Source organism: Malus domestica, chromosome 01 (genome assembly GCF_042453785.1).
Source record: "Malus domestica chromosome 01, GDT2T_hap1".
Lineage (NCBI taxonomy): Eukaryota > Viridiplantae > Streptophyta > Magnoliopsida > Rosales > Rosaceae > Malus > Malus domestica.
The window spans coordinates 12,165,452-12,180,922 of NC_091661.1; the positions used below are offsets into that span (position 1 = coordinate 12,165,452).

A 15,471-nucleotide genomic window follows, 5' to 3' on the forward strand; every position below is an offset into this window, starting at 1 on the left:
TTGAATGAAATGAACAGAAATGCTCGTACAAGTTTAGAAACACCTCTAAAAATGAAAAGGGAGTTTAGAAACACCTTATTGCCTAAATCGTTGGTGGCAGTTTTTTAATGAAAGATTTTATGTAATCCGTCTCTCATTCGTCTGTAACATAAAAAGGATAGCGTACTGTATCTATCTTTTCTTTTGCTTGAAATTGCCTGAGGGAGGGACAACAACATCAACATCTCTCCACACTCCAAGGAACAGCCTAACAAAGTAACTCGAGTTATATAATATTAATTACTTGCAAGTGGCTCTTTACTACAATGGTAAAAATATGTTGAGTTCTTACATGACGGCGTTAATTTGAATCCCATTGGTGACTTATCTAACATATAATCTAACAAAATCTATCGTAAAAATGTGAAGGTTCAAAAGTAGAAGTTTTTTTTTGGTAGGAAACTCCAGCTGAATCATCACTCTACTGCATGCATGGTTAAGCTACACGAGGGTTTGAATCCAAAACATTGTGAATTCAAGAAGACTTTTTCAACAGGGATAATCCACTAATTAAAAATTAAGAGTGAACTACTTAAAATGACAGATTTGATAGACATCTATGTAACATGGCGCACTGGTGTGGAAGTCAAACTTGTGGTCAAGTGGAGGCTAAAATGTCTCTATGAGTCTTCCCAGCACCCGGAAATGGTGGATAATCGTGACTTGCCACCAGTTGTTCCCTTTTTTTATGAAAAAAAAAAAATGTAACATGGGTCATATCTTTGCGAGAGAATATATAAGTAACATCTCTAACATAAAAAAAAAAAAAATTAATAAATATGAAAAGTAAAATAGTGTTGAATAACTATTTCGAAGTGGTTAGAGTGTGTTCTTATTTATTTACACTAAACATTTATTGCATTATTTGTACACATAAAACATACATGCCCGAAGTTCTTAACAAGTTCGGTCTAGAGCTTCCTGGAATAATGCGAGATCATCCTAGCAAATTACTAGGAATTGATGTGATTGAGAAGCCAATTACGGGATTGATCACCCTTATGTGAGGATCTGAAATGTTGTTCAACATCGGAAAGTTGAGAATATTGCATGCGATTATAAGAAGTTGCCAATTAGTTAGTTCTTGAGCGAAAACTCAACTTCCTTCGTCTAAAGCTTCGATTACTTGGAAGTTGAAGGATGTCAGTCACCGATCACTGGCCAATCCAAAAAGGGAAAATGAATAGAAAGAGAGAGAGTTGTGAAACAGCAGTTTACAGCTACGGTGCTGGAGTGGAGCCCGAAAGAATGAACATGCATCTTGTTATTTTGGGAACATTCCACAATCTTATCCCCTCACAAGGCCGTTCTCTCTCCAACATCAAACACCTGTGCGTGCAGCCATCACTAACCTCTCACTAGTCGACAGTCTGTGCTTTCTGATGGTCATTTGATTGGACGCAGGTTAATTGGTAGACCAAAGTGGTTTTGGCGTTTTGACTTTAAAATCATGTGTTTTGTTCTTTCTTGTCTTCTACCATAAAAGTTGTCTAAATAATGCACAACAGACAGCTAAATATGTGCATGCAGAGATGTGGAAACTTTCTTTTCAGTTAGCAAAATATAAGGGAACTGCTGCGGCTGCTGCTGCTGCTGCAGATATCCCAATCAAGGAAGAAGAAAGAAACCATTTAGGTGAAGGCATCGTTCCCATGATTTAGAATGATATTTCATGTCATTTGACCACTGAATACATTCAAGAGAGTGATAATCTTGTGTTTTATGTTGACCAATGACCAAATAATTACAAGGAGTCCTAATTGAAGATGGATTCCTAGACAAATGAAGTTTCCTACTCAAGCAAGGTTTCCTATGTGAAGAAGAAGAGTAAAGTCAAAGAATCAGCTCAAGAGAAGGATCTTATCCAAAACCTCATCCATAACCTTATCTTAGCTTATCTTATCCAAACAAACCTTATCCTATCTTATCTTATCCTAATCCTAAACTATCCACATTCCAGCCACTTAGGAGGGTTTCTAACTAGATTAGGATGCTTAAAATGGGATTTCTAGAAGACCTAATCTGATCCTACAAAGGTGGCGCCTAGGAACCTTTCTAGAAGCCTAAAAATCTGCCTTGTATTTCTTTCTAGAACCCTAGCTTTGTGCCGCACCCTATACCTATTTCCTTTGGGATTTTGGTTTCTAGAAGCCTTATCTTTTCACACTCTTTGTGCCGCACATTATCTCCCATTCCTTTTGGGTTTTTGACTTGTTTTCCTTATAGGATTGTATGTTATTATCCTATGCAGATTAGGCCTTTAAAACCTTGTCCTTGGCTATCTAGGAGTGGGATTTTCAGCCTATAAATACCACATAATGCCGCACCCTTTCACTCACCATCCTCTACCATATTTTCACTACATCATTCACCCAAACATCCCTCATTGTGCCGTGAGTTTGCAAGGAAGAGAAGGAAGAACTCTTGGAGCCGTGCATGCCATTCAAGGAGCTTGGATTGTGGAGCGATTCTAGGTGTTTTCTATCTTTGTTTTAATGTTTAAATTTATTTATCTTTGTTTATTTGCGAACATGAGGAACTAATTTCTTTATAGTTAGAGGGGAATTCAAAGCCATGATCATATGTTTTACATGACTTGATTTCTTCCAATTATGATTTCATGAATCGTGAATGTGGTTTACTTATCTATTTGATTGATAACATGTTTATGTATGTTGATTGAGGGTCGACACTTAGTTTGCATGCATGAATTTGATGCTAGAGTATAAGGGAATTTCACCTAATCGTCATTAACTTATATTCATAAGTAGTAAAAGTCGCTAGTCACGATTGTGTTAAGTAAATCCTAGGCAAGAGTAACATGCGTATCCCATAGTTATGAATGCCTCGTCAATGCTTATGATTTCCATTGAACTTAATGATCTTTGATATGTGTCTCTATCATGTGTATTCCATAGTTAGGGTCCTTGATAAGAATAATTTGGTTGTAATACGTATCCCATTCAATTCAATGAATCTAGGGAAATCTGAGAATTAATTGGTGCAATCTAGTTAATTTGGGGCATTGTCATTCATGGTTTGTTGAAAGAGTAATTGGAAATCGAGTCGTATGCATATGTTTCATGTGTGGAGAAGGAACCTTTTAACTAGCCTTTCACCATCTTAATTTACCTAAAATCGTTTTTGTCAAGTTAGTTTACAAAGTTTTGTTTTGTTTTAAAATTCGTCCAAAATCAATCCCCCTTTACTTGGTTGAGTCATAGTAGTTAGAAATCACTTTAGTTTGTGTTTTTAAGTGTCTTAGGTCAAGTGAAAACCAATTTTCGTCCAAGTTTGTGTCTAGTGTTCAAAACTGCCCAGATTGTGGTTTTAAGGCAATTTTGAGTGTTTCTGGGCTGTTTTGAGTCTTTTGGTTTGTTTTGGTGTTTTAAAGTTTAGTTTTGCATTCTTTGAGTCTAGTTTAGTGTTTTAAACTTGTTTTTACGTATTTGAGTCAGTTTTCAAGTGATTTTGCAATCCCTCCTAATCCCCAGTTTAGAACGATCCATACTTACATACTTTGCTACAATTGATAAAAAGAGGGTTAATTTGTGTGTCAACATAATTTTCACATCAATTAAGATCCCTCTGAGTAAAAAGATACTGAAGACTCTTATGATCTGTGAAGATCTTACATTTCTCACCATAAAGATAATGTCTCCAAATCTTCAAAGCAAAGATGATAGCTACTAACTCCAGATCATGAGTAGGGTAATTCATCTCGTGAGGCTTCAATTGTTGTGAAGCATAAGCAATCACCCTACCATGTTGCATCAACACACAACCTAGGCCATTTAAGGAAGCATCACTGCAGACCTCAAAATTACCTCTATCATCTGGGAGTGCCAAAACAGGTGCATGAGTGAGATAATACTTCAACTGCTGAAAACTTTGCTCATAATTATCATCCCACTCAAACTTAACTTCTTTTCTAGTCAACCTTGTTAATGGCAAAGCAATGACTGAAAAATCCTTAACAAACCGTCTATAATAGCCTGCTAGGCCAAGAAAACTCCGTACCTCAGTAGCAGTTCGAGGTTGCTCCCAATTCTCCATAGCTGCCAAAGTAAGATGTCGAACATGCTCTGCTTTAGACTTAGAGTAACCAAAATGTCATCAATAAAGACAATGACAAACCTGTCTATATATGGCTGGAATACTCGATTCATCAAATCCATGAAAGTTGATGGTGAATTCGTTAATCCGAATGGCATCACAAGAAACTCATAATGACCATAACGAGTTCTGAAAGCAGTCTTAGGGACATCCTCACTGCTGATCTTCAATTGGTAATAACCAGACCTCAAATCAATCTTAGAAAACAAACAGGCACCTCGAAGTTGATCAAACAAATCATCTATATGCGGCAATGGATAACGATTTTTAATTGTTACCCGCTTCAATTGCCTATAATCAATACATAGCCTCAAAGTCCCGTCTTTCTTCCTTACAAACAAAACTGGAGCTCCCTAGGGTGAAGTATTAGGCTGAATAAACCTTTATCGATTAATTCCTGTAACTAGACTTTCAATTCCCTCAATTCAGCAGGAGCCATTCTATATAGAGTCAAAGATATAGGATCCGTACTTGGAAGCAAATCAATAGTGAACTCCACATCTTGGTTTGGCGGCAATCCAGGTAAATCATCGGGGAATGCATCAGGAAAATGTCTGACTACTCGAACATCATCCACACTACTAAAAGCAACATCATTCAACACTACATGAGCTAAATATCCCTGGCAACCTTTCGATAACAACCTTTTCGCCCTTACAGCATAAATAATGCCACGCCTCACCCCACTACGTTCACCCACAAAACTAACTTCAGGTAATCCTGGACAATGAAAAGTAACTGTCTTCCCAAAGTAATCTATATTGGCACGATTATAATGCAACCAATTTGTGCCTAAAATCCCATCAAAATAAACAATATCTAACGAGATAAGATTAGCTAGCATAACCACATCTTCTACCATCACTGGACATCCTGGATATACTCGATCAACATAACATCTCTTCCCTCTAGGCATAGCAAACTCTAAGTCATACCCTAGAGGTGTAGGATGAGGTTGCGTCACTTGAGCAAATGCATGAGAAATAACAAAATGCGTAGCACCACAATCAATTAAAACTCTAGCAAAGTGACCAAGAATGTTTAACGTACCCATAATCAAGTATGGATGATTCAATCAGTTGTTTTGACACACCCCGACCTAAATCAGGATATGATGGCCGTCACGTGAGGGTGACGTAGCCATGTGCACAGTGCGGAAGCAATAGAGATATAAGGAATTACGAATAAACAAAAACCAAATCAATTAGAGTATTAGATAAGATAAGGTGCCAGTACAAGATTAAGTATGAAGTACACAACCAGAGCATACATAGCCTAAGTGCAATCAAGCAGGACAAGTACTAATTATACAACATCCAAGGGTGATCCTACATTTAAGTATGAACCCCCGTCGAAATCCTTGTGATCCACCAAAGCAATTCTACCTAAAACCTGGATAGGTGCAAAACAGAGAGTGTGAATGGGCAAAAACAAAGCTTTTCAAAATCATTTCATTTCTCAAAAGTTCTAACCCCTCGCAGTAAAACCTATATAATTTCCCAGAAAATAATAATAATAATAAGCCACATCAAAAATCATACTCAAGATGAAAATCCATAGAAGTATACCATGCCAAAGTATCTCAATGCAATGCTATAAGTAATCCAAGCAAAATATATTAATGTCAAATATCGCATCAGCCAAACTCCTTTAACTCAATCTGCACGGCTCAGTATATAGCTCATAACCAATCTCAATCATATCAAATCAAATCCTGCACACGAGTCAGAACCACCTAAAGTGGTATGTAAGACAAGACTAGGTCTAAAATAAATATGCTCTAGTGCTATGATCACGTGAAGGTTGTGCGAATAATTACGGGTCACCTACGAGTCGGAACCACCTAAAATGGTCAGTACGATAAGCCTGTGCACCTAACTTGGATCCAAGGTGAGCATATGGTGCGGGAGGTCAACATCACGTGAAGGACTGTGCCCTAACTCTGGGCGGGAGAACTAACACTGTGAAGGATGATTTTGTGAAAACATGTTCATTTGAATAACATCTATAGCATGCATTTAACAATTAAAAGGCGGAATCATGCTTGCATGCATTCAAAAACAAAACATTACCCATGAAATTCAAAGCCTAGTAGATTGGTGAACCAAGACTCAACTCAAATCAAAGTGAGTTGAGAAATGTATACCTTTGTAGATTCCTCTTTGCATAAGCAAAGGCTAATCACCCAAGGAGAGGGCCTTCATTCCTTGCTTCTTAGATCCATGGATTTGGATGGAAGAATATGGTTCTCCAAGTTCCCAAAATTGAGAACCTCTAAGTGTCCACACCAAGGTAAGATTGATGAAGAAATGAGTGACCTTGGAGTAGTGGGATTGCTAGATACACCCTCCAAGGGGGCCGGCCTCCTAGAGAGAAAAGGAGAGACATGTTCTTTCCAATTTTCTCCAAAAGAACCCTTAATGAATTTTAGGCTATAAAGTTCTTTATATAGTCACTTCTTTAAATGACGTAAGAACCAAAAACCCTAATTCAACACACATGGCCGGCCACATAAGGGATTTGGGCTTTTGGGCCTTTGTGAATCTTTATTCATTAAATTGTCATACAACTTAAGTCAATGGGCTTGACGTTCGAAGCCCATTGGGCCTTAAGGTCCAAAACTATCCCGAGGTCTTTAACGAACTTATTCGTTTGATTAATTAACATATTAATTAATCCTTGCCATAAATAATTAAACCATTTAATTATTCTTACTCATCTCCATTGTTTCTTCAATCTCCACCTTACACGGTGTACGATCCATTAGGTTCCTTTTAGCGAGGTAGTGGGCGATTAAAACTCTTTCAAATCGATTGTGAATTGAAACTTACTTTCAATTCTCTCTTTAGTGTTTATACACGTTTAGGGCTTCCACAAACCAAGAGTGACACCTAGCAACATATCATGGTTACCCAAGCTAATCAGAAGAGGTAGAGAACCTATTCAGTTTAGGATTACAAATGCAATACGGTCTTTCTCTAATACAATACTCTTGACCACATTGTTTGGTTTGATAGTTTTTTCATGTCTACTATCCAATGTGATTCGTGTGCTTATATGATTACCTTGAATGTGATTTGGAACGACTTCCTAAATCTCATTCATACTTTGGCCAGAGATTCTTAATCATATCATAGAGTATTCTCCCTCAAACAGTTTGAAGGTTAGAGATCCCTTGTTGCGCATTCACTTGCCTCCATGGCTAAGTGGCTTAATCCTAACTATGCCGTGGACACCCGCGGATGGGGTGACTTTGACATAATCAAAGATCAAGGACTTAACCACAAGACAAACGTGATGCCTCAGGTCAAAGGACTACTTTGCATTATCCCAACCATGAGTTCTCATGTGACATGAATATGAGAACTTTTTGTTGATCGTGTTCAGTGAACTCATTCTCTATTGAGCACCTACGTACTTGTCTTGATGTCACACACACCAATGACTCGAGACTAGTCACTCTCCCTGAGAGAAGACACATCACGTACTGATCTTAACAGACTGTCAATGCCCAATTGGCAATCCTATGATCAGGAACGTTTAGGATGTGTCTACAAAAGAATGGTCTCATGAATCTAACTTCTTTAGATCACATTCTCCTAATCACATATTCCTTGGACTTATCGTTTAAGCATATAACATTTATATGAGACGGCTCAAACAATAATCTTTGCCCTTGATATTAAACTAGATTAGTTTAACATGTGAAATGTCCGTAAAGTATCATCATATGATTGGTTTTAGGGCACATTTCCAACAATCTCCCACTTGCACTAGAGCCAATCAGCTTAGTCATCAGTGATGATACCTCTTCTGTAGTCATTTCATAAATGGCTGAATAGTAGGCCTAGACAATGGATATCTATATGTTATCCATAGAAGCAACCTTGAGAATAACGACGTCACCATTATACATGATTCTCAATCATGTGGTTCAGTCTCTCATTTGAGTTCGGACCTTGATGAGACCTTGATTCCCTGGCTTGAGCTATCGCCCCATTAGTGTCATAGTGTCAGTACACTAGATACACTTTCTGGTTGGAACCGAATAGAGAGTTCATAAATGAACTTTCCCATCCAAACAACATTGTTGTAAGCTTCTATATGGCAATATATTTTGCATTCATAATGGAACACACTAAAGTCATTACTTTAATGTTTCCATCCAAATATCTCTTTAGTCATAATAAAGAGATATCCGTTTATCTCTTCATTCATAATGAAGAAACATCCAATGATGGATTAGATTCATAATCTAATACATTTACGCTTCCATTACGTTACTCTAATTCTTCCTCAATCTTTGACGAATTTATCCTTTAGTATTTCTCAAATACTTAAGGACTTACTTGACAGTTGCCATGGTTCTGATCCTGGGCTTGCACTGATATCGTCTTGTACCGTTCTAGGTACAACTCATATCAATGTTTTTCATACAATATGAAATACATAAATCCCCTTTATGCATACGCATAAAGGATTCTATTTACGCATTATTTCTTTCGGAGTCAAAGAGTACGTTCTCTTTGAGAAGAGCAACTTCTTAGTCTCACTAGAGTTATCCTTCTAATTGAAGTTTATCATCATATGAGAAATTTTCTAGCATCTATTGTCTATTATTAGGGATTGATATAATCCAATTATATCATGAAATATATCATTATAGATTTCCATCCCATGTATATAGACTATATCTCCCATATACATTCTATCTTCATATAATGTTTTAAAGTCATAACTTTAACGAAGAAGAATTCTTTTCATTTCCAAAATTAATATATCATATATATTAAATTTTAGGAACATGATTAACTCCCATATACATTCTATCGTTATAGAATGTTTAAAGTCATAACTTTAACGAAGAAGAATTCTTTTCATTTCCAAAATTAATATATCATATATATTTAAATTTTAGGAACATGATTAACTCCCACTAATCTTTTGTAAACCTAGTAAACAAAAAAAATTCATTTACATCTTTATGAGAAATCAAACGATTTGATCATTTTCTCATAAGATGCTCATAGCTCCCACTAGCTTGCTTAGATTCATCATGGACGGATCTCTACCACTTACATGTCTTGTGATTCATAGTTTTAGACATATATTATCAAGACTATCTTAATAATGGTTTCGGAAACCCATATTATGTCCAAACATTGAATCACCATTTAGTTGTAGCTAGCTATCTTCGAATTAATTGAAACCAAGACTACGTCAAAAATGGTTTCTTCAAAGTCAACCATCCTTTTGATTGTAGTTACCTTAAGCTACCAATTAGCTTATGAAGGTTTCATTATTTCGGGTCAAATGGTACTTTACCATTTCCTTGAGTATATATCGTATATACACTCAATGTAGTCATAAGGATTTTCATTCTTATTTCTTTCGAATTAAGAGGTGCAACTCTATGACATAGTCATAAAGTTCAAACCATTCAACTGAGACGGTTTATAAATCCTTCTCGACTACCTTGGAGCTTTTGGTATAGGAACTAGGTTGTTTATATTTGTTGATTACTTTCTTGTCTCTCAAAGAACCCATTCTTTGAGTTCTATCTCTCGTTCATTTGCTCTTAGGCAAATCACATTGTAGGATTACAATGAACTACCCAACAAAACAACATTTGTTAGTTGGTTTATAGAAGCGATATCCAAAAGTTAATTTAAGGATATCCCACAAGATTGTTATCAAACAAATATTGCTTATTAGCACACAACCCCAAATCTTAACATGCTTGAGATTTGTCTTTCTTTCCAACTACATCTTATGGAGTCATGAAAAATTTGGAAGATCTTCTAATTGACAATCATATTGTTTTTAGAAGTATATATCCTATATATGGGTAATAGATAACATCCAACGAACTAAATCTTATTTAAGTTCGTTCTTCTCCTTAATGGAGAAATTTATTATCTTATGATGCTTCTTTCCTTGATATCTTTCAAGGAGACTCATCTAAAGTGTTTCTTTTCCTTGGATCAAATCTAAGTAGGTAAATACTTTAGATGTCTTACTCATCAACTTACATTACTTGAATTCTTTGAAACATTTTGCAAAGTATTCGGATTTGTGTTTATTCAAAATAAACTATAGTCCAACCGAGAGTGATCTTCGGTGAATGTCATATAACATAAGTAGTATTATGTTGTGGACAAGTGCCATTAACATCTAAGTGAATTAACCTCAACAACTTTGTGATTCTTTCTTCTTTCCAAAAGAATAAAGATTCGAACATTTCACCTCTATACAATTTTAACAAGAAGGTATTGGATCCGGATCTAACGATCCAAAGCATCCATCTATGACCAACTCGTAATTTATGATTTAGAGGTATCACAATTTAGTTGAGATTAGTCACTACCATGCAACCTTTTGGGTTTTAAGCATCATTGTATTCTAAACAGTTAACACTACCATATCATCTCTACTATACAGACAATCCATTAGATTACTATAATCCAATCATTGATTAATAAAGAACAATGTTTTGTCAAACAAAACATTCATCCATCTCTACTATAGTGACGGAATTAAATTCCTTAAAATTGGAATGTAAAGACAATCTTTGGTTTTTCCAATTTCTTTGGTAGTTCATATGAGGAAGTAAGTACTATCTGCTTTCGCAGAGATTTATATTTTATTCACGTTCCGAATGTGAAGCACCTTTTTCTTCTCTCATATATCTTCTACTTCTTATTAGTCACACTTTTACAACGATTGTAAAACATAGTTGCTAATACGGAATCAAGCATTCAAGTAGAAGAACCAACTGTTTTGAACTATTCAAGAACAATTTACAACACCTTCGAAAGCTGTGTTCTTGATACTTGCAAGACATTTCTTGCATATACCCCTTCCAATGTCCATCCTTTCATAAAGAAAGTTTGTTCCCTTGGAGTTAATTTTATCTTCTTCATTTGACTTCTCCTTTGACTACAATAGTCATGGTCCCTAAACTCCCACTATCTCTCTTGAAACTTATTTCAATTGTGTTATACACATCAAACATTTTGGAGAGCATGTGGTTATTGTTCACTACATAGTTTACAATAAACTTAGTGAACCATTAGGATAGGGACACATAGGTGAAGTCCTTGCCTAGTTTCCGTCTCGTTAAGTGGTTTATCACTTCAACACTCAATGATTCAAAATCATCATAAGTCCATGTTAATGGACTATTTTTGTCAACCAACCATTATGTTCTAAACATAATTACAAACTTTCAAGAGTTGTACAAGGCAACTCTTATTTCTTCATACAACAAATTGTAAGTGAAGAATCATGGCACATTAAGTGTCCATGCCTTTGTGCTTTCTTCTCAAGTTCCTTGTTCATGTAACAAAGAAACAAGCACTAAGTGTTTGCATTGACTAAGAGTTGTTCAAAGCAACTCCTATTTCTTCATACAACAAATTGTAATTGAAGAATTATGACATTAAAAGTGTTATCCTCTTTATGATAGACCTTTTCTAACATATTCTTCTAATGATACATTATCAATAGGAAGATTGTGAGGATGAGACTACTTAGGTACATTTACAAGCCATTAAAGACAATCTATGGTTTTGTAGTACCAAGTACGGAAACTAAAGCTTTTGGCTTTTATTTGTTAAGTGTTGGATAGCGTTTGCAAATATATTGGTAAACAAATACATAACGAATATAAATTGATTGATTTTAAGCCATTTGATTCGGGTCTTTAAATCAAATAGCACCACCCACTATTTTTGGCAAATTCCATATCCCTCATTGGAATTCGAGAGTTTTGGATGAAACTCTTAGTAGGGTATGGGAGACTCACTACTACCAAGCCCACCTCACAATGATATGATGTTGGCTAGCATTAATAATAATGAGAGAGTACGCTTACTCATTTGCATCTCTTGCAAGTACCCATCTTATTTGGCCTCTAGAGAATGTCACCTCACAATGATATGATGTTGGCTCCATTGCACTTAGTTAAGTCATTCCCACCATGCTTAGTTTGTGAAGGGGTTCAAGAATAGCCTCACAATGATATGATGTTGGCCATCCTCGTTGCCTACACTCACCTCATCAAGTATGTATATAGACTCCTCCTGAGTATAAGCATGCACTTTGCACTCCCCCATGATAGGGTGAAGGCGGTGTACAAGTCATAAACGATTGGAGCCTACCACGGTGGAAGGCCACGAAAGAGTGTTCAAAGCACTCTCACGCTTGTCAACTTAATAATGGTTTGGTTAAGGGTTTTAGGTCTCATCACATATAAACATTCATTTTAATCTATATTAAAATAATTTTGGTCCTATTACAACTATTGGTCCATTTGATTGTTTTAGTTGTATATAATACTCCCACTATGCTTATAAAACGGTTTTTAAAGCAAGAGTATATAGTTGCCTTAGGGCCTTAGGATGATTATGAACCTTTTAATTAGATCCAACATGAGCCTTGTGTTGAAGCTCGGTCTAGGGATGGTGATTGATTTTAGTTACGCGTTTAATCACATTAAGGCGTGTTGTCTTAGGGGCGTTGGACCCAACTACTTCATTTTCATGCATATCAAATAAAGCAAGAAAGAAGTACTTCAAAGTAAAGGTGAGCTTATGCTCATTACAACATTTGCATAAATCAAATTACTTTAAAGTAAAGAAGAGCTTAAGCTCTTTTACAACATTTGATCAACTCAAATTACAACCAAAATCTAATCTATACATTCCCATGGTTCAAACAAATTTGAAACGGCCTATCACATAGCTCAATTATATTAGGCTTAGGTTCATAATCACCCTTTAATTAATTAACACTTTAACTAATTAAATTGAATGCAACATTTTCATTTGGTTTTTGTATCCATAAAATTGATTTAAATGGAGCTAAATGAAATGAAAATCCAATTCTCATTTAAAGAGACAAAACAATTTTGTTCTCTACCTAATTTGGACCAATATGCAATTACCACAACCTTTGGGCTATATTGCAAAAACACAAACTTTTGGGGTCACTTTGTAAAAACACAAAAGTCCACAACTTCATGTAATTACAAGTAGAACCCAAAATTTAAACAATGCAAAAACTTCATTAAAGGAACAAAACAATTTGTCCTTTAGCGTTTTTGGACCTAAACGTAAAAACATAAACTTTTGGGCCAAAGTGCAAATACACAAAAGTATCAAAACTTTATGTAATTGCATAAAAGCCCTAAAAGTACCCTACATGTAGGGTGGCCGGTTTTGGAGAGGGAAAGGAGTGATGTGTGTGTTGATTTGTGAGTTTTGACATAAAGCAAGCAAGTGGTGCAAGTGGTGTGTGTGAAAAGGAATTAATCATTTCACACCCACCATTATTTCTACCACCATTTAAACAAATATCTAACACATAAATCATTTGAAAAAACATAAAACATAAACTTTATGAAATAAATCAAAACTTTGAATCAAAACACAAAACTTTTTGTTCTTGGCAAAAATGTCAAGAACAATGAAGAACATTCATGAAAAACCCAAAAAATTTCCATGAACATTTTTACTCCAAAAACATCCCAAAACCATTCAAACTTTAGGGAAATAACATATAACCAAACTAGGGTACATAGGGGTTCCAAAAGTCACTTGAAAACACTTTTAACAAGTCAAACAAGAACCCAAAAATCCACCCTTTGGATTTGGCCGAATTTTCCCAAAAACATGGCACCAAATTTTAGCTCCAATATTCATGCTCATATGAACTACATCTTCAACATTTGAGATGGCAAATTTTCTAACAAAATTTACATTCAAAGAAACAAGAATAAATCTTGTAACATATTACAACTTTTAAATCACAAACTATGAACCACAAAACCCAAAAGGATTCACCAACTACTAGACCTAGGCTCTGATACCACTTGAAGGATGATTTTGTGAAAACATGTTCATTTGAATAACATCTATAGCATGCATTTAACAATTAAAAGGCGGAATCATGCTTGCATGCATTCAAAAACAAAACATTACCCATGAAATTCAAAGCCTAGTAGATTGGTGAACCAAGACTCAACTCAAATCAAAGTGAGTTGAGAAATGTATACCTTTGTAGATTCCTCTTTGCATAAGCAAAGGCTAATCACCCAAGGAGAGGGCCTTCATTCCTTGCTTCTTAGATCCATGGATTTGGATGGAAGAATATGGTTCTCCAAGTTCCCAAAATTGAGAACCTCTAAGTGTCCACACCAAGGTAAGATTGATGAAGAAATGAGTGACCTTGGAGTAGTGGGATTGCTAGATACACCCTCCAAGGGGGCCGGCCTCCTAGAGAGAAAAGGAGAGACATGTTCTCTCCAATTTTCTCCAAAAGAACCCTTAATGAATTTTAGGCTATAAAGTTCTTTATATAGTCACTTCTTTAAATGACTTAAGAACCAAAAACCCTAATTCAACACACATGGCCGGCAACATAAGGGATTTGGGCTTTTGGGCCTTTGTGAATCTTTATTCATTAAATTGTCATACAACTTAAGTCAATGGGCTTGACGTTCGAAGCCCATTGGGCCTTAAGGTCCAAAACTATCCCGAGGTCTTTAACGAACTTATTCGTTTGATTAATTAACATATTAATTAATCCTTGCCATAAATAATTAAACCATTTAATTATTCTTACTCATCTCCATTGTTTCTTCAATCTCCACCTTACACGGTGTACGATCCATTAGGTTCCTTTTAGCGAGGTAGTGGGCGATTAAAACTCTTTCAATTCGATTGTGAATTGAAACTTACTTTCAATTCTCCCTTTAGTGTTTATACACGTTTAGGGCTTCCACAAACCAAGAGTGACACCTAGCAACATATCATGGTTACCCAAGCTAATCAGAAGAGGTAGAGAACCTATTCAGTTTAGGATTACAAATGCAATACGGTCTTTCTCTAATACAATACTCTTGACCACATGGTTTGGTTTGATAGTTTTTTCATATCTACTATCCAATGTGATTCATGTGCTTATATGATTACCTTCACTGTGATTTGGAACGACTTCCTAAATCTCATTAATACTCTGGCCAGAGATTCTTAATCATATCATAGAGTATTCTCCCTCAAACAGTTTGAAGGTTAGAGATCCCTTGTTGCGCATTCACTTGCCTCCATGGCTAAGTGGCTTAACCCTAACTATGCCGTGGACACCCGCGGATGGGGTGACTTTGACATAATCAAAGATTAAGGACTTAACCACAAGACAAACGTGATGCCTCAGGTCAAAGGACTACTTTGCATTATCCCAACCATGAGTTCTCATGTGACATGAATATGAGAACTTTTCGTTGATCGTGTTCAGTGAACTCATTCTCTATTG

The 15,471-nt window shown here is 35.9% G+C and overlaps 1 protein-coding gene across 1 annotated transcript; it reads right to left on the reverse strand.

The window, feature by feature from the left end:
• Positions 1-4,558: 4,558 nt before the first annotated feature.
• On the reverse strand, positions 4,559-5,017 carry LOC139196320 (uncharacterized). The gene has a single exon (XM_070822064.1). It carries the CDS (start codon positions 5,015-5,017, stop codon positions 4,559-4,561), a length of 459 nt encoding a protein of 152 aa, XP_070678165.1.
• Positions 5,018-15,471: the final 10,454 nt, after the last annotated feature.

What these genes read in the sequence shown, in the direction of transcription:
- LOC139196320 (XM_070822064.1), bottom strand. Translation starts at nt 5,017, where the DNA reads ATGGTAGAAGATGTGGTTATGCTAGCTAATCTTATCTCGTTAGATATT.